Below are 20382 nucleotides of genomic sequence, written 5' to 3'. Positions count from 1 at the left end.
CGGTGTCATCGAAGCCGGCGAGGTAGACCCAGTGCCCTGGAAAGGCATCGTGTTTTGGGTTGGCTCCTCCAGTGGAGGGCAGGGTGGGTATAAGGACAGACTGCAGGGGGATGAGGATCTGACTGAAAGTGGGCTCTTCCACCAGTTTCTTCAGCATTTTGAAGTGTATACTCATGCTGAGGGTGCTGCTGTTTCCATCCACCTACACAATTAAACAAAAACAGTTTATAACTGCATCCATAATATTCAAGACTATTTCAAGAACCAATTGATTATAAAAAATGAATTGTGAAGGGGAAGTTATTAAATACTAATAAATGCATAAAAGCGGTTTTCTTGGAATTTAAAATATTATTTTTTCGCTAGTGGTACAGTCTTGTCCTACTGGTTTATTCCCGAGCTCCACCAGTTTGTCAGTCAGTCTGTTGGCATCTCCGATAAATTTCCCAAACGAGTTATTCAGACTGATGGCCTTCTTCAGGATCTCCTTGCATCTGTTCATTCGAGTCGGATAGGAGGACTAAAATACATGTTAAAAAGCATATGAACAATTAATACCTGTGAAAAGACATTTATAGTCATAGATGTGGCTGAGGTGTCTGACCTTTGACACAGCAGTCATCATCCACATAGCTTGTTGTGGGTAAGCTAAGAAGACTTTGGCAACAATCTCCATCAGCACAGCGAAGACCTCGTTGTTGGAGTGGCAGATTCGGGAGATGAGCTGTGAAAAAGCTGTGAGGAACTGGTAAGGCAAGAGGTTGCTAGTGTGTTCGCTGATGACGGAATTGATTTTAGTAAGTTCAGCCCGCATCTGGACTCTGTCAGAGCGGCCAGCTGAAAAAGACGGAGCAAGCAGCATTGTTTTAATTAGAGCAGTGAATATTTGGTTTGTTAGTCAATCAATTTTGATTCAAAAGCATTTTGAATTGGACTGCAAACTGGGGCCACGACCTGAGAAATCAAATTTGCCTTGATCTTTTGACTTTTAAGAGGTCTTTGAAACATACAAGTTTCACAGCTTAAAGCATCCTCATTACAAACAAAGTATATATTTAATCAAGCTCCAAAAACAGCTCATTTTGATGTTGCGGGATCTGTGATGTAACATGGGCGAATCTATATGCATATGACTGCCTCCAGAGCAAGACATCGATGAATAGTTTATACATCATCTCACCATAGGCCCCGCCCACGGGCATTAGTTGCTTAACGGCTGACATTTCCCTATAATCACTGACATTGAATACACTGCATACAGTATACAGATGCGCATTCAGTTTCTGACATCCTCCACGCACTTGAGTCTGCCGACAATAGGACAAATGGAAGAGTGAAAGAACGTTCGCTTTGATGCATCTAGTTTAAACGGCTCATTTGCGTCTATGAACAGACTTCAGAAGGATCCCAGCATCGGAAATAAGTGTATGGTTTATTTTAATGGTGTCCGGATCGCATCAGAGGATTATATGTTTGTTCAGAGCATTTTGTTTTGTAAACAAGAGATTTCGCAAAGAACCCGTAAGTAAATTATTTCATAATGCTTTGTCTGTAAATTACTATTTTATATGGATAATGTATTCAAAACACTAACTCGCGTGAAATATTTTGTTTTTGTGTGCATAAAACCTTATTGACATAAGTGTATCTCAAGGAACATATTAAAATACAATTAAAAATTCATGTCATGACCCCTTTAACATTTTTTTTTATACTTTCTGTAATGTATGTAGATAAAAAACAAACAAAATAATAATATTAAAATGTTTAATTATTATTGTTACTATTATTATTCAGTTGTGTAATATTGTACACAATATATATTTTAAAATTTGGTTACACTTTATTTTAAGGTGTCTGTGTAACAATGTACATTTAAGTACTGAGTAATATTAATTAACTACCTGTAATTACTATAGGGTTCCGATGAAGGTGTGGTTTAGGGTTGATTGTATGTAATTATACATAATTTAGTTATTACTACAGTAACCACAAGTAACAATGACACTGTAAAATAGTAATACCAAACATTTTACCAAATTGCAATTCTTTCAATTTTTTTAGCATTTTAAATCAATTACTGTCCAACACAAATATGAATTTAAAATATGAATAAGATCAATGCATATGAATCTGCAAGATCATCTCAGCCATTTTTGTGCTTTACCTTTTTCGAACTCAAAAACTTTGGCTCCATAGTCCAGCCATAAGGTAAGCATTCTGGGCATGGCTTGATAGATATACTGATTGCCAAACTGCAGGGCTCTATGAAGAGAGCACAGCATTACTGCATCTGACTTTCACACATTCAAACATTTCATTCAGAACTGCTGAATGAAAGCCCTACAGGAGGATTACCAATAGAAAACATCTTACTTTCCAAAATAAGTGACAATATAACGAATGAGGTTGCCCTGTCTTTCCAGTTTGTTGTCAGTGACCATAGGCATAACCTTGTCGTAGTATTTGGCAAGGTAGAAGTTCCCATCCTCCCATTCTGGCAACAGATAAGTGACATCCTGCATGAAAGAGAAACATTGACTGATAAATCTGATTTCTGTTGCATTTGTCCATGAATGTGATTGACTGAAATACCTTATAGGTTTTCATGATAGCATTGCTCTCAAAGTTGGCCGTCTCCTCCATGTATCTGCCCACCAGCAGCATGGCATTCCCTTTTATCTGGATTCTCTTGGGGTCTGTGAGTGGCTGGTCATCAGGAAAACACTGCTGCACACCTTTCTGCAGGACTATCAGAGCCTGATGCACATCACCCTGTAACAACAACAACTTTCATTATAACTACAATTTCAATGATGGAGTAAGACTCCCATCAAACAGATCTTCATTGGCATAAACAACATTAAGCTGAGCTGCTAAACCTTAGACCAGAGCCATTTGGCTTTCTCGATGAAGAGTTCAGAGAGGTGAGAGTTCTCAGCATTGAGCAGGGCGTTGAAGGCCGTCTGGTGATGGCCAGCTCTTCTGGCTACACGAGCGCTCTGCAGCCAGCACTCGCCAACCTGCTCCTCACACGAAGACCTGCAAAGAAGTCGTCATCATCACTCTTATATCTCATATATATATATATCCCCTCAAACTAAACAGTTCACCCGAAACTCATGGTCATGTCTTTTGAAACCTACACTACTGGTCAAAAGTGATCATGTTTTTTTTTTTACATGTTTTTGAAAGTCTCTTATGCTCACTAAGACGGTATTTATTTGAAAATAATGTATTCCTGTGAAAGCAAAGCTGAAGTTTCAGCATCATTATCAGAAATGAGCTAATTACTTGACTTTCCAAAAGGGAGGCGAAACATTTTGCACTGAAATATGTAGTACGAGTAATATGTGCTCATACCCCTTGCTGAGACTGAGAAGAGCTCTCCGCAGAGCCAGGATGGGTTCCTTGGCTCTGAATGAGTTTTGGGTCATGAGTAGGCGGGCATCCCAGTTGAGTTTGGGCTCAGGCTTCTTGGATCTTCCAGCTTCTGTGCTTTCCTTCTGCAGCTCACTGAAGGAATGTTCCAACTCACACAACATGTGCAGCCTAAGACACAACCCATTTGAAAATGCATTTGAACACATTGTATTTGTATTGTAAATGTTACGTTTTTATTTTTCTGAAACTGTCAACCATCGGATTACCTGACTATGTACTCATATCCTCTCTGATAGGTACCACACTCAAAACTGGCAGCTGATAAAGGGACAACCTGCTCTTTCCTGGATATTTTAAGCTTTTCATACAATGCCTCTGAATCTTGCTTCTTCGCAGCCAGCAACATTTGGCCAAGTCTGACACCCCATGTGCTGGACTTACAATCTATAAAACAGAAATGACAAAAAGTAATGCTTCTTCAATCTGACAAACATTGCTATGTTTCTAGAAACAGCAAAATCATTTACCAGAGGCAAGATAGTCCTCAACTAAGTCCCACTTTGACAGTTTCCATGCAGCCTCGACCCGGTAAGCATTTAGATCGGACTTCCAACGTGGCCTTTTTAAAGGAAATAATGTTAGTTTAAAACACAAAACCTGGGGCTGTGTGAACCCCAGAGGACTGAGTTTACATCAGTACACCTACCTGCTTGCAAGAACTCCATTGACCTGGGTTATTACTGTAGAGAGTTGACCAAGGCCCAACATAGAGTTCATAACCCCATGATAATGGACGAGCTGCATACAAAGATAAGAAAGTGAGAGGGAAAAGTATCAGTTACAAAAATACTAAAAATAAGAAAGTAAAGACTAAGATTATTTAATACACATATTGTTCAATATATATTTTACTAGTTCTGGCACGATAATTCTTATGTGTATCAGTGGGGATTTCTTTAAGACTGCAAGGGAAGCTCGGCTTCCCCTATAATGTTAAAAAATTAATGGTCAAATATGTACTATTGTGTTAACATTTTATTGACTAAAAATGCGTTAGAAAACGTTCATCTCAAAGACCAGTTCATTCAGAAACTGCTACATATAGCAGCTCGGTTGACTTAGTGCTTCGAAACTAGACGGTCATTGGATAAATGCTGCGATTATGTACCGGGGCTGGACTCCGGGCTTCTGCGTGATGATTGGAGGGTCTGTCGAAAGACTGCATCTCCTTTTGATTGACAGCGATTTTGTACTATAAAAAGTCGCTGACGCTGACGCTATTCGAGCTCAATCCCGTCGTGGATTTTGTAAGTGTAGTCGAAAGACAAACTACTGCAACCTATTTCTTGGTATTTGCTTGGCGAAATTGCGAACCAATTTTCATCATAAATTTCACAAAATTATACACCACATTCCTTGTTCCAGTTTAACCGAATTCCCACATTTCCTCCGTCGAGTTTAATATATATATTTTTTAGATTGTTTGTTCATTCATTCATTAAAACAGCTTCCTCTCTTTGAAAGACCAGCAGCCGCCACTGGTGAGTATATTATACTGCATATAGACAGGGTTTAAAGTATGCCTATAGACAGTTTTGGGGGTAACGCATTACAAGTAACGCGAGTAACGAAATCGGATAACTTTTTTCTAGTAACTAGCAAAGTAACACACTACTTTTTTAAATTTACTACAAAATATTACTTTTCAAATAAGTAATGCAAGTTATTTTGTTTTCCCATGTATTGACTGACACCTCTCCTGTCCCCAAATAGTGAGTAAGTGCAGAGGAGTTTTGTGTGCGCTGTGTAAACATGATGCTTATTGTAGTTCTAGACTAAATGTGGGCATGGATTTACTCATCTCACATGTACAAAAACAGATTCAGTATTAAAATGAATAAAAACATTGAAATGCAAAATCAGATTATTACACAAATATCCAATAATTAAATATGTTAAATAATCTCACTTTTTTAACCAATGTCTTTGCTGCTGACCTTCCATGCTCTAATTTAACCATACTAATAAGAGTGTTAATCGATCTTCTCCTGTTTCCTATTCTTCTGCAATCCACAATGGCCCCCGGCAGTACAGACATTTCCTTCATCCTGAGGCTAATTCATTTCACTTTAGGTGTGAAAGGGCATTTGACAAAAATATAACTTTTTATTTATTTATTTAACAAAAAACAAACAAGCAAACCCCGTCCAGATGAGAAAAAGTAACGCAATAGTAATGTAATGCATTACTTTCCATTAAAATTAACACAAACAGTTAAATTTATAAGTAACTTTCTCCAACACTGCCTATAATTACTTCCATAGTTAAATAATTATTCATTTCACCCCTAAAGTTTCTTAATGTGTTACTTGTTTTTTCTGTTTTTTACTAAGAATCAAGCCCTGCCAAAGCACACACATCTCTACATTTGCCATGTGTTTATAAGAATAAGAGTGTGTGTGGTGCTGACCTGGTCTGGCTCGAGTTGGATGGCTCTGTCGTAGCAAGCAGTGGATTCACGCAGAAGTCCAATGCTCTCATGCTCCAGGATCTGCTCTCTCAATGACGGCTCCTCCTTCCTCAGATCATTCACACCCCTCACACCATCTGGCTCATGCATGGCCGCATACATAGTCTAGAAGACAGGTTATAACAGATAGCTTAAGAAATGATCTGATTTATTGACAAGAATAATGAGTAAATAATGAATAAACATTATGAAAATACTCTCTGAATATCTTCTAACCCCATTTAGGTTTTAAAGAACTGCATTTTCATTTCATTAAATGACTCTCTGGAATACATGGTTACTGTTTTTACTGTTTTAATATAAATGGAAATAAATGCAGCCTTGGTGAGCTTAAGAGACAAAACATTTAAAAAATCTGACTGACCTCAAACTTCTGAACATTAGTGCAAGTTTCATGTCTCCACCTCACTTCACCAGTCAATTTTTTTCTTTCATTATAAAGTAATTTTGACTTAATATCAATATTTTACAGTTATTTATTTTAGTAAGTAACCATAACAACTCGTGCAAAAATCTGTAGACTTGTAAGACCTGTAAGAATGAAAGATGGTCCTGAATGTTCTGCTTCTTCTCCCGGATGAAGGACTCAAAGTGCATGACAGCCCGTGTGTAGGCTCTGGAGCGGAAGGATGCCTTGGCCAGAACATCCTGAGGAATGCTGTTGAGGAACGCTACTACGCTTTGATACTCACTGCTCTCTGGGCCTAAGACGACAAAGAAAGATTCAGAATTATTTTCTAGAAGCAAAGCAAAAACATTTTATTTACATTAATGCATAGGATTGTACACGATGAACTAACTTCAAAACTGAAATTTATACTATTTCAGATCTACAGAATTCACCTGGGTTATTCTCAAAATATGGTGACAACATGTCTCTTGACTTTTCAATTATGAAAAACATTTAAAATATTTAAGAAAGCCCTGTTTATAATACTTTTTATTCAGCAAGGACACATAAAATTGATCAGAACTGACAATAAAGATATAAAAAAATATTTTTCAAAACAAATTCTGTTGCTTTAAACATTGTATTCTTCAAAGAATCCTGAATAGAATGCATCACAGTTTCTACAAAAATATTAGTCATCACAACTGTTTGAAATGTTTCTTGAGCTGCAGATCAGCATATTAGAATGATCATGTGATCATGTGACACTGAAGACTGGAGTAATGATGCTGAAATGAATTTCATTACTCCAAAATATTATTACAATCTGTATTTTATTATATTTTAAAATATAATAAAATACAGATTGTAATAATATTTTAAAAACATGCTGTTACTGTATTTTTGTTACTTCTCTCTTTCTTTCCTTACTGACCTCAAACCTTGAAATATGTAACTTGCACAGCATTGCCATTTCCTTGTTTAATGTTTGTTTGCAAGATTTAATAAGGAAAAGAATTAATGGCATAATGTAATGATTTTACTCAGATTAGTGGTGTGTATTTTTGAGATGGTATTGATGCCGACTTAAAAATTAATTCATGTTCAACGAGAATTTGTAAATAAAGATAAAAAAAAAGAACAAAAAGACAAATGGCCTATTATCATTCCTAATAATGTCAAGATGTTGATAATAAATGAGCATCAGCTTTTATAAACTGAAATCAGAACTTTGTTTTGTTAGTCACCTGTCGCCTGTGCCTGCGGCTGCTCTCTGCCATGTTTTCCTGACCTCTTGTTGGTACTCAGGCTCTGTAGTTTGTGGCGGGACCACTGAGTGAGATGGTCGAGCATGGAGAAGACTGTTTGTGTGCTGAGCTGACTCAGACTGGAGGCATTATCCTGCAGTCGCAATAACCGCGGGTCACCCTCCTTCAGGACTGCCATGATCTCTTCATTCACCTACAGGACACAAACAGACGCACTATTTAGAGCCTTTTTCACTTGCAATATTATAGTTTCTTTACTAAACTTTACAGAGAAAAACTACATGGACCGTTTCCTATCAAAAATCAATAGCATGTCCTTTTTCTACAGAGTTTGAATTTGTACCTCTCGCTGCTCCTCCTGAGTGCATCCAATCAGCACATAGACCAAAATGTGGGGCAGTAGGTAGATGGTCACTTTGTAATCATGCTTTATGATGAAACTACAGCAGTTGAACACTTTGCCAGCAAGCTCATGTCTAACCTAAAACGCATGAAAAGATGAGGGAGAATTAGCCTTATGCATATATGTGATGTTTGGTAGCACAGGAAAACAAGTAGATGTGAACTTACTTTACTGATGAGATATCCTGCCCAGGTTGCAGACCAGTCAGAGAATTTGCTTCCGCGGCTGCTGAGATATATTGGCTTTTTCAACTTCGACCAGTTCACCACCTTCTGAGAGCTCTTATACCTTCAGATGATTAAAACAAGTCATTTTAATGCACACTGAATAAAGATAATAAAAGCAGCTGACAACATGTCATGCAAAATGATCATGTCAAACCTGGTATTGAGATGTGGCTCCAGTATTTCCTGAACCTGCTCAGGGAATCTTCTCCATAGACGGCGACCTGGTGAATCAGTCCTGCCCTCCCGACATTCAAATAATGATAGCAGCTCCTGAAACAGAAGTTTACAGAGTTTAGCTACCCTAAAATCTACAACCTGAAAGTTTCTACTAGTGATACACAAGATATCAGTACCAAAATGGTTCTCGGCCGATATTTGAGGTCTTTTATATATCAGTCGATATCTGTAAATGTTATTATACAAGCTTATTTAACCTATTTTTACATTTAGATTTGCCATCATCTAATGCTCACTTAATATAATAATTTTAAGATATTTTTTAAAAACTAATCATTTAATAATACAGCTTGAATTCAGTACTCAAAATGAAATAATTTTCAAAACATTATAATGTTGTGATGCATAAATTAACTTGTACCATTTAAAGTTTTTAGTTTTAATGTTTTAATTTTTATTTTTATTTATTCTAACAAAATAGTACAAAAGTTTAATAGGTTATCGCCAATGACAAAAAATAATTATGGTTTCAACCTTAGTTTCTTTCTACCTATTTTAAGCTAATATGCAAAACCTGACTAAAAATCTCCTTGTTAAATACTTTTAAAAATCCCAATGCAGTTCTAAATGTAAATCCCAAGTAGACATGGGAAGGTATCAAATTTGCATATCACGATAATTGCTCAAGCTTTTGGCACAGTATTGAATTAAGGTACAAAACGTAAGTGTTGTCCTCTAAACAGGTTTATATCCTTTTTTCTTATGACAAAAATAACTGAACATTCAAAAAAATACACAAAAAAGTAAACTAATTTTTCAAACAGATTAAAGGGCAAAATATCTATAAAGAACAATAATAAAGAATCAAATCATGTTCAATCAATATCTAGGGCATGTTTTAGTCAAGACTAAAATATGAAAAAAAGTTTAAGTGTAAACAAAAAGTCTTAGGCACGATTTCATAAACCCAGGATTAGGCCTTAGTTCAACTAGGACACTTAAGTGGCTTTTACAAATGTGCCTTAAAAATGCACATTACTTTAAGACTACATTATCACCGGAACCGTTGATGATTATCCTGGGCATTTCACAGTCTTTCAGAAATCTGACTTCAGCCCAGCAGCGGTTCATTTCCTACTCTCTCATTACTGCAAAAAAGTTACTTTTGATGTCATGGAAAGGGCCAGTCAAACCCACTGACAAAATGTGGCTTTGGGATATGTCAAATACCTTACATTTGGAAAAAATTAGATATCTGTTGAAGGACAATCCCTCAAGTTTCTATAAGATTTGGCAACCCTTTATAGACTTCTTGCAATCAGTATCTCTATAAATATTTATTTTCATTTTTTTTGTATAAATTACTATTGTTCTTCCTGCTACAAAACTGTATTCTACTTCCGTTTTGTCTGTTTGTTTTTTACTTTTGTTTTGGTTTATATCAGTGGTCTCCAACATGGTGCCCGCGGGCACCTGGTAGCCCGCATGGAGTCTCTGAGTCGCCCGCCGAGCACGTTCTAAAAATAGCCTGAATTGTCTTTCATTTAGTTTTTTTTTATTATTATTTATGATGATGGCATAAAATGAGAAAATAACTAATGGTAACATTTCATATACCATTAAAACATAATAAAATAATAAAATAATTAAAAATATTTAGAATATGCACGTCGAGCACGTTTAAAAAAAAAACGTAACGTAACTTCAGTGAGTTGAGGCGGTCGCGGGCAGACCGATAAATTTATACATAAGATAAATTGAACTATAAAAAATAAAAAAAAGATTAATTATGGCTGACGATGCAGGTCATGCAAAAATGAAGACTTATTATTTTAACGAGGAGTGGGAGACAGAATTCCTCTTCACTAATGTTAAAGATAAAGCTGTATGCCTCATCTGTGGAGCACGCATTGCGGTTGCCAATGGTCCATGGCAGGGATCTCCAACACGTTGCTCGCGAGCTACCAGTAGCTCATGGCCTGATTGGAGGTAGCTCACCAAGGGGGCGTTCACATATCGCATCTTTTGCGCGCTCAAGTTCGTTATTTCAAATGTAGGAAGCTCATAATTGAAGCGACGCACTCATTTTTTCCATGCGCAGCAAGATGAAAAATCCATTAGCTACTAAAACTTCTTTGTCATTGTGGAGAGCGCAGTGCATGGTTGCATAGCAATGACAGACGCCACGGGAAAATCGGACCGAATTTTACTATTAATAATGAAAGATAAGCTAATGTGCATTGTGAACATCAGTAATTTATCTTTTTTGACTCATTCTTTTCATAAAAATGATTTAAAGGCTGAAATATGCGAGCTTTTTATAAATCTTTTTTTGTCAAAACTTTATTTGAACGTTTAGGCTACATGTTAGTAGATAACATGACGCAAGACACTCCTTTAAAATCTAACCATTATTTTTAATGTTGTTATTTTGTTTATGTAAACAAAAAGTGCAAATGAATTCTAATTATATTTGTTATTTGTCTGGTTTTCGACATAAACCTTGGTGAATGGATTTTATTGTGTAGTATTAGTACTTTTTGAACAGGATTCTGTGATAACCGTGATCATTTTGGTCACTATAATCATGAAATGAAATTTTCAGGCCATTTCATCTCTAGTTAAGATGCACTATAAAATCAACTATAATTATGTGTTTTTATAGTATAATATGCAAAGTACAATTTTCTTTAAAAAAATTAATCTCTGATTCTATTCTTTTCTCTGACATTTAAGGGTGACATATATAGACCTACAAAAACTCTTTTAAGTCTAAAACAGTTTAGATAGTTGTTAATATGAGAGTTATGAGACATTATTTAAGAGATTTAAGTATTGTATTAGCCTACATGAGTAGCTCTCGGCCACTATATTTTTTAAAAAGTAGCTCTCAAATGAAAAAAGGTTGGAGACCCCTGGTTTATATGTAAAATAATATAAAAAATGTTGAGCCACTTTTGTATTGCTGATTGAAAATTGTATAAGATATATAAATGCTCGATAAAAACTTTACAAACTAAAAATGCACATTACATATTTTAGGATATGTCAGTACAAGTGTTTTTCAGTTAAAACAGCTCAATAATGCATTTAGTCTGGGACTAGGCTTAAAACTTGTCTGTAAAACCGGGGGCAAAAATATAAGGTATTTAAGTATTTGGTGATGTGATTAACACCATATGGTATTTTATAAAACACACTATAAAGGGACAATATCAAAGTCCCAGGGTACAGTATCTTTGGCCCAGTTCATACCTGCATGGCGTACGCCGCAGCATCCTGAGCTCTCACATCATCTGCATAGGCCAGAAAGGCTCTGGTCAGCTCTGTCAGTAGTTCATAGGCAAAATTTGGATCATCGATCCCACTCTAAAAAGCAAAAAGACACTCTCTTAATTCTGTGCATAACACTTGGAATACATAAAATGCAAAAGCTACACACTTAAAACATGATCTTCAAGATTCTGCTTGATACATATACATAGCAACAAAAAACAGAACTGTCTGAGGAATGTCTTACCACAAATGTTGATCCAGTTCCCTGAGTGTCAGCAGGTGAAAAGTCAAGCCGACCAGGATCAATGGCTCCTAACTCCCCCAGGCATTCCCCACACAAAAGCCTGACTTCAGGGTTGACGTCCTGGCAGCCCCGGAGCAACACTGTCACTAACTGAGAGATCACCGGCTCTACCATCTCACTGTCCAAGACATGTTTTAATAGAGCATCCTGTAGAACAAAAAATATATGTAGATCAGGGGTCTTCAACCTTTCAGGCCCCTATTGCATTTGAATCCTGGTTTCTAATAATATGGTTACAATCCCTTATTGTATTTACAAAATTTATGTTGCATGTATATAATACTGAATCTAGTGAATAATTATTGATGTACAGACTCTTATACTGTACTTACACAAAATATTATAATTTTACTAACTGTACATACTATGCTGATATGGTTTATAGGTAATAAGATGTATGGCATTGTGATGTCTTTGCATCCAAGCTGGCAATGCTCTCTAATTTCTTAAGAGTGAGTCTGACCTGGTTCTTGTATATCATCTCCTTCAGGCTGGTGAGCGCATGGATGCGTACATCAACATTCTCATGCTGGATCGCCCGCATGGAGAGCTGCAGTGCTGTCTGCATGTCGGTGCTCTTTGAGGTTTGCTGTTGTTGAAGAATAGTGCATCACAACCATCATTATGGAAATAATTTTATTTGACTGAAATCAAGTCACAACGTGTAGCACGATTTTAACTGTTATTTATACTTTGATGTGATTGGTTTGTTTAGGTTTTACCTTACGGTAATCTTGAAGGACCTTGTGAATGTTTTTCAGTTCTGGATGGTCAGGAAGGAAGTAGATTTCATGAAGAAAGTCTTGTACTTCCTCCCTGAGATGAAAAGATTGTGAAGAAAGGATTTTACCCAAAAAAACAAAATACAAATACATTAAAATTATACTTTAGTGTTACAGCGTAATTTTTCAATGTTAAAATAATTGCTCTAATCTAACATGCAGAGAAAACTATAACAAGCTAACAAATTTGGCCAATAGCGTGAGTTTGAGGCGGGACTATCTGTATGTCCGACCAATGAAGGAGGAGGGGAGATCTGTAAATTGCAATAAGTAGTTGACGTCACTTAGAAAACTTGAGGAAACCAATTTACTTAAAAATTGCAAGTACTATTTTTTACATAGATAACTTTTGTTTGTAAAAGAAGATGAAAGATGTTTTGAAGAATGTCAGTAATCAAACAGTTGATAGGCCCCATTGACTTGTATAGTAATTTACAATGGAAGTCAATGGGGTCCATCCGACATTCTTCAAAACATCATCTTTTGTGTTCATCAGAAGTAAGAAATTCAGACAGGGTTGGAACAATTTGAGAGTGGGTATATGATGACAGAATTCTCATTTTTGGATTAATTATCCCTTTTCTGAGTAACAAAGACTAGTACGCAGATAGTACAGATTACAAAATTTTTACAATTAAGTTCAACAAACTGTTGAATACTACAAAGTATTAGTTTATAGTATTAGTTATTAGACATTTGTTAGGTTTTACAGAATGTTTGGGAAACCTGATTGAAAATCATTTTTAAAATTCCATTTGGTGACGCTAGTCCTGCAAAAAGTAAACACTTTCCCCTTAATTAGTATGTTGTCAATGTCAACACATTAATAATCAACATTACTATTTAATCTATAAAATTATCCAAAAACCTTTAGAGAAATAAAACGTACTCGGTTACTAACGTAACCTCGGTTCTCTCTAGAGAGGGAACGAGTACTGCGTAATATCTTACGCTATGGGGAAAACCTCTTTTCCACGAGATATTGAAGCCAAAAATTATCCTTTAATTTTGATTAATGTAAAACGCTGTGCGGCAGCGTGCAGACATAGGCAAGACGGCTCGCGCGCCTATTGGCTGCCCTGCGGCCACAGCAGCAAGCCTATCGAGAGAGGCCCTGCGTGACGTGACGTCCAATGGGGGTACTTCGCGCCCATTTCGTCGCGTCCCGCCAGAATAGGCGTGGCCTTGGCCTATAAATACGCTCGACAGGCTGATACAAACTGGTTTTCAACGTTGAAGCGAACCAGCGCTGTTGTATGCACGGCAAGATACGCAGTACTCGTTCCCTCTCTAGAGAGAACCGAGGTTACGTTAGTAACCGAGTACGTTCTCTTACGAGAGTATCTCTCGTACTGCGTAATATCTTACGCTATGGGGAACACAATGTAAGACGCCGTGCGTACTGGGATCCGACACCAAAGTCCCAAGGGCAGTAGCCCGGGGCTCATATAGTGCATAATCACCGTAGACTCACAGAGAGTCGGAGAAGAGAGGCTACCAGCATCATTCCCCACGTAATAGCATCCCATAGGAGCTAGTTATGTCAACAATATATCCCGCAGACAGGGTGAACGCGTTCAGCCTGAACTGGGCAAAAATACGGGCTATTCAACACCCATGGAAGTGTTCCATCGATCAGTGAGTGATACTCAATCAAAACTCAGCATTTTGCGCCGGCGCAGCGGGACAGATAGTACTGAATTCTAGACCGACAGCAGCTTGGCCTGTAAGGCGGGAACTTCTAGGTTATAGAACCTTATAAATGTAGACGGCGAGGCCCAGCCTGCCGCCATACAGATATCATGCAAGGAAATCCCACTAGACCACGCCCACGAAGAGGCCACGCCTCTCGTGGAGTGCGCTCTGACACCCAAAGGACACTGCAGGCCCTTAGAAGTGTAAGCCAGCGCTATGGCATCGACTATCCATCTGGATAGGCTCTGTTTTGATGCGGCCAGTCCCTTGGAGCGTCCGCCAAACAAAACAAAGAGCTGCTCGGTCTGCCTGAAGACAGACGAGCGGGACACATAAGCTCTCAGCACCCTGACGGGGCAAAGGAGATTAGCATCCGCTTCCTCATTGTTCACCGGGAGGGCGCACAGGGAAATAACCTGGGCCCTGAACGGTGTGTTGAGGGATTTTGGCACGTACCCGTGCCTTGGTTTGAGTATGACTTTTGAGTCATTAGGCCCAAACTCAATACAGGACGCGCTTACTGAAAGCGCTTGCAAGTCCCCCACGCGCTTCATTGAAGCAAGAGCCACAAGAAATACCGTTTTGAAAGACAGGTGCTTCATGTCTGACAAATGGATTGGCTCGAATGGGGCACCTTTCAGGGCTTCCAGAACCGTAGAAAGGTCCCACATAGGGACTGAGGGAGGTCTGGAAGGATTCAGCCTCCGCGCTCCCCTGAGGAATCGCACGACAAGGTCGTTCTTCCCCAGTGACTGGCCAGACGTCGGTTTTGCAAACGCCGCTATGGCCGCCACGTATACTTTGAGCGTGGACGGGGTTCTACCCTTATCCAGCAGCTCCTGAAGGAAGGAGAGCACTTCCGTAACCCCGCAGTCTACGGGTGTAAAGCCCTGAGCTTGACACCAGGTAGAGAACACTGACCATTTCGAGGAGTAGAGCCGTCTAGTAGACGGGGCCCTAGCCTGCGTGATCGTGTTTAACACTCCCTCCGGGAGGTTAGCGGGTACCCGTTGATGGCCCACACATGTAGGGACCATAACTCCGGGCGAGGATGCCAAATCGAGCCCTTTGCCTGAGAGAGGAGGTCTCTCCTCACCGGTATCGGCCACGGGGCAGTGCTGGCCAGCTGCATCAGGACTGGGAACCAGGTTTGGTTCGTCCATAGCGGAGCCACGAGCAGCACTGGGCATCCATTTTCCCTGATTCGTTCCAGCACTTGGGGCAGGAGCGAGACGGGGGGAAAAGCATAGAGGGGGCGTCGGGGCCATACGTGGGCCAGCGCGTCCCTGCTCTTGGAGAAAAAGTCCGGACAGTGAGCGTTTTCCTGGGACGCGAACAGGTCCACCTGCGCTCTGCCGAATGTCTCCCACAGCAGTTGGATCGTCTGCGGGTGCAGTGACCATTCCCCTGCTGGGACATTGTTTCTGGACAGTCTGTCTGGTCCCAGATTCAGGTGACCAGGCACATGCGCTGCTTTCAGTGAAAGCAGGTTGTGCTGAGCCCAGCCCAGGAGGCGTTTCGTCAGCCTGTAAAGGCTTCGGGACCTGGTGCCGCCCTGGTGATTTATGTATGCCACCACTGACATGTTGTCCGACCGGACTAAGACGTGGCGGCCTTTTATCTGGGGACAAAAACGCCTTAGCGCGTTGTCTACTGCCAGCATTTCTAGACAGTTTATGTGTAGGAGCTTCTCCCGTTCTGACCACTGGCCAAAGAACGGTCTGCCCTCGAGCAGTGCTCCCCACCCCGAGGTGGAGGCGTCCGTGGACACCACCATCACACTCGAGGGAGTCCCCAGACTCACGCCTGACTGGTACCAGTCGGCTTTTTTCCAAGGTTTCAGAGCCGAGACGCATTTCCTGTCGACCCTGAGGCGAAACCGACCAGCGGCCCAAGCCCCGGGCGGAACTCGTGCTTTCAGCCATAACTGCAGTGGGCGCATGCGAAGCAGGCCCAGCTGAAGTACTGAAGATGCTGAGGCCATAAGGCCCAGCATTTTCTGAAACCGTTTGAGCTGGACTATAGAGCCGCGGCGGAAGGATTTCACGGCGCGCTGAATGTTCAGTCCTCGCTCCGGCGACAGACGTGCTGTCATAGACAGGGAGTCCATCACTGTTCCCAGGAAGGAGATTTCCTGGCTGGGAGACAGCGAACTCTTCGCCCAATTGACTGTGAGACCCAAATTCTCGAGATGCTCGAGTAATGCGGTCTTGTGTTCTATGAGCTCTGATCGTGATCGAGCTAGAATCAACCAGTCGTCCAAGTAGTTCAAAACTCGCATGCCCTGAAGTCTCAGGGGTGCGAGAGCCGCGTCCATGCACTTCGTGAATATACGGGGTGCTGGAGACAGAACGAACGGTAGGACTGTGTATTGATATGCCTGGCCCTCGAAGGCGAATCTCAAGAATCGCCTGTGACGTGACGCAATCTGTATTTGGAAATAGGCGTCTTTCAGATCTATTGACATGAACCAGTCTCCCTGGCGCACGTGCGCGAGGATTTTGCTGGTTGTCAGCATTTTGAACTTGCGTTTCAGAAGCGCTTTGTTCAATTGTCGCAGATCTAGAATGGGTCTGAGACCCCCGTCTTTTTTTGGTACCAGAAAATATCTGCTGTATACACCCCCTTCGCTCTGAGCCTGAGATAAAGGTTCTATGGCCCCTTTGCTCAGTAGTTTCGCTATTTCGGTTCGAAGTAGATGAGATACTTCGTTGTCCACCGTGGTTTCGACACGCGCCGTGCAACGGCGGGGACGTCGAGCGAACTGTAGCGAATAGCCTCTCTTTATAGTGTTCAACACCCATTCTGATACCCCGGGAAGCATTGCCCATGCATTCGCGTGGATAGCTAGAGGCAGAATGATATCCGGGCTCTGGCCGCGGCACAGCGGCGGCTGCAGAGCTTCGGTGTGCTGAGACATGAACACTGCGTTTAGAGTGCGCGAGGCGGGGGGCGCGCCGATCACGGCGGGCAGGCTGTTCGCACTCGCTTTCTCTATGACACATTGTGGAGAGAGAACGAGCGGGACAAGCCCCGTAGGGTTCAGCGTGTCTGTGAGTGAATGTGAGCGCGGGACAGCGGGCACATTTACTGCACTGAAAACACCGTCGGCTTGCGCTGACTGAATATGTGTTGGTTTCGTTTTTACAGAAACCGTGGGACACGCACTGTGTAGTGTTTGTGGGCACTGTGTCGTGGGCACATTCACTACGTTTGCACAATCGACATGAGTCGATTTTATTTGTGCTAGCCCTGAACTGTGGCGGGCTGTGTCTGTGTGTGGGAATGGGCACTGTGACGTGGGCATTCTTACAACACTCATAACACCATCGGCTATGGCCGGGACACCAGAAAATACACTCTTTATTGGATTTATCTGGGTAGCCGTAAAAACGGCTGTTGTGTGCAGGCAAGCGGGCAAATGAACCGACTTGTTGACTGCTAAATACACTGGAACAGTCACATCGCATGGAACTGGACGAGCGAAATGTTTCGGTGAAAATCCGGCCGCAGCGAGATTTGAACACCGTCGCTTTCCTAGGATGGCTAGGAAGGCTTTGAGACCTCGGGCTTGATCTCAATCCTCGGCCGGGGCCCGCGCTGAGGGGGGCGGCGTCCAGCAGAGCGAGAGCGCGGTCTCTGTTCTCGGGCCTGGCGGCGCTGAGAAGCGGCGGCGGGTGGTGCAGGCTGTGGCTGTGAGCTGCGGGCAGACGGCTGTTTCGAGCGACCTGCTGCGGAGCTAGAGCGCTTCGGGAGGAAGTGCTTCATAGCCTGCGATGTCTTCTGAACCTCCTGGAATCTGTCCGCGAAATCTTTGACGGCAGATCCGAAGAGGCCCACTGGCGAAATGGGCGCGTCGAGAAACACAGAGCGTTCCGAATCCGTCATTTCAGACAGCGTTAGCCATAGGTGTCTCTCAGCCACGGTGAGAGAGGCCATGTTCCGCCCAACGGCCTGTGCAGCAGATTTAGCGGCGCGAAGAGCCAGGTCTGTAGCGCTCCTTAAATCCGCAACGCTGATCGATCCCACGCCTTCCTCGTCCATTTTTCGGAGAAGGTCGGCCTGGAAGATCTGCAGGATGGCCATTGTGTGTAGCGCCGACACAGCTTGCCCGGCGGCGGTGTAAGCGCGACCGTGCATGGCTGACGTCACTCGGCAGGCTTTAGATGGCAACACCGTCTGTGCTCGCCGTCCAGCAGAGGGCGGGCAGAGATGTGATGCTACCGCTGCTTCCACAGGAGGAAGAGAAAGGTACCCCCTGTCTTTCGCACCGTCTACAGTGGAGAATGCAGCAGAGACAGATGTACGCATTCTGGCCGAGAAGGGGGCGTTCCAAGACCTCGCGACTTCTTCGTGAAGCTCAGGAAGAAAAGGCGCGGGTCTGGACTGTGATGGGGCGTGGTCCTTCTTGAGGAAACATCCATCCAGTCGGTTGCGCGGGGGTTGCGCGGGCGCCTCCCAGTCGAGGCCGAGGTTGTCGACGGCTTGAGAGAGCAGACGCATCAACTCAGACTCAATGCCCGCTCTTTTCCCGGAAGGCTCGCGAACAGCGGAGGGGAGGTCCACAGAGCTCGCCCAATCTTCGCTGTCCGACGCCAGGATAGAACAAGCCTCGGCTGTTTCGTCGATCTCAATGGCGGAAGCGGTGGCAGACGGCGGCCGCTGTCCATCGGTGAGTGACTCGAGCGATGCCGGCGAAGCTAGCGGGCGAACCGGCGAGCTTAGGCGGGCAGGAGAGGGCTCGGGAACGCGCTGAGCGCGGCGCTTTTTACGGCGCGGCGTCGCAGCGGGTTGAAGTGCAGGCTCTGAGAAGGATGCCAGGCGAGTCCTCAGAGTCACCATAGGCATTAGCTCGCAATGAGGGCATCCGCCTTCGACGAGAGCGAGAGCCGCATGATCCTCACCCAGGCAGGAAGCGCAGATGACATGACGGTCCCCGTCGCTGAGTGTGGCTCGGCACGAGCCGCAGGATCTTTGCATCTTTAAAAAGACGCTTGCTCTTTTAGAACAGATAGAAAACAGAGATAGAGTGTGAGTCGCAGCGGCGAACACACACTCAGCAGTGAAAAGGATATGAACGCCGGAAAGCGTAGCAGGTACGGCGGCTGAAGGCGGCGAGGTGCAGGCCAGCGACTTCAGGCTCGAAGGCTCGTCCCGCAGAAGGCTTACAATCAGACGGCGCGGCTTCTCACTCCGGATCCAGCGATGCAGTAGTGCTTCGCTGAAGAGTTGAAAATCAGTTTGTATCAGCCTGTCGAGCGTATTTATAGGCCAAGGCCACGCCTATTCTGGCGGGACGCGACGAAATGGGCGCGAAGTACCCCCATTGGACGTCACGTCACGCAGGGCCTCTCTCGATAGGCTTGCTGCTGTGGCCGCAGGGCAGCCAATAGGCGCGCGAGCCGTCTTGCCTATGTCTGCACGCTGCCGCACAGCGTTTTACATTAATCAAAATTAAAGGATAATTTTTGGCTTCAATATCTCGTGGAAAAGAGGTTTTCCCCATAGCGTAAGATATTACGCAGTACGAGAGATACTCTCGTAAGAGAACCAAATCTGGCCTTCAACAAAACAAGAGAAAGCAGGAACACCACACACCTGTTCTCCACTATGAGGTAGTGCATGATCACCGCTGTCTCTTTAGACTGGATGGAGATGAGAGGTAACAGAGCGACGATTACATGACTCAGAAGCGGACCCAGATAAGACGGGTCAAGACAGCGCACGAAACAATCCCACGTCCTGTAAACCAGCAAGATAACAATAAAGCCCATATCCTTGTTATTTTGTGAGCAAAGTGCAATTACGATTTCATCCTCTAAACTGATTGCATATTAGATACAGATGGTTAGTGTTGAGCTTAACCGTTGTTAAAAATATAAAAATGCAAACCAGGCATCCAGCTGAGCTCACGGCACACTAATTAAAGACCATCTGATTCTTGT

At 42.4% G+C, this 20382-nt stretch overlaps 1 protein-coding gene across 1 annotated transcript in view; it reads right to left on the bottom strand.

Moving 5' to 3' along the window:
• Nucleotides 1-20382, bottom strand: part of atr (ATR checkpoint kinase) — a 34271-nt gene that overhangs the window by 3193 nt on the left and 10696 nt on the right. Inside the window, exons 19-40 of the mRNA XM_077225125.1 lie at nucleotides 20036-20179; nucleotides 12683-12776; nucleotides 12424-12549; nucleotides 11901-12107; nucleotides 11636-11749; nucleotides 8358-8473; nucleotides 8144-8264; nucleotides 7917-8054; nucleotides 7553-7766; nucleotides 6446-6618; nucleotides 5855-6019; nucleotides 4091-4182; nucleotides 3912-4003; nucleotides 3651-3828; nucleotides 3364-3552; nucleotides 2883-3042; nucleotides 2596-2775; nucleotides 2377-2519; nucleotides 2168-2265; nucleotides 605-837; nucleotides 386-520; nucleotides 2-202 (exon numbers count right to left, since the gene is read on the bottom strand). Of these exons, the coding sequence (XP_077081240.1) occupies nucleotides 2-202; nucleotides 386-520; nucleotides 605-837; nucleotides 2168-2265; nucleotides 2377-2519; nucleotides 2596-2775; nucleotides 2883-3042; nucleotides 3364-3552; nucleotides 3651-3828; nucleotides 3912-4003; nucleotides 4091-4182; nucleotides 5855-6019; nucleotides 6446-6618; nucleotides 7553-7766; nucleotides 7917-8054; nucleotides 8144-8264; nucleotides 8358-8473; nucleotides 11636-11749; nucleotides 11901-12107; nucleotides 12424-12549; nucleotides 12683-12776; nucleotides 20036-20179 (3313 nt within the window). The remainder of the gene's footprint in view (nucleotide 1; nucleotides 203-385; nucleotides 521-604; nucleotides 838-2167; nucleotides 2266-2376; nucleotides 2520-2595; nucleotides 2776-2882; nucleotides 3043-3363; nucleotides 3553-3650; nucleotides 3829-3911; nucleotides 4004-4090; nucleotides 4183-5854; nucleotides 6020-6445; nucleotides 6619-7552; nucleotides 7767-7916; nucleotides 8055-8143; nucleotides 8265-8357; nucleotides 8474-11635; nucleotides 11750-11900; nucleotides 12108-12423; nucleotides 12550-12682; nucleotides 12777-20035; nucleotides 20180-20382) is intronic.

The sequence above is a fragment of the Siphateles boraxobius genome, unplaced genomic scaffold (genome assembly GCF_051911475.1).
Source record: "Siphateles boraxobius isolate OS27281-9 unplaced genomic scaffold, OSU_SipBor_1 1, whole genome shotgun sequence".
Classification (NCBI taxonomy): domain Eukaryota; kingdom Metazoa; phylum Chordata; class Actinopteri; order Cypriniformes; family Leuciscidae; genus Siphateles; species Siphateles boraxobius.
Note: the sequence above shows the minus strand (reverse complement) of the source record. Positions and strands in the feature narration are given on the sequence as shown.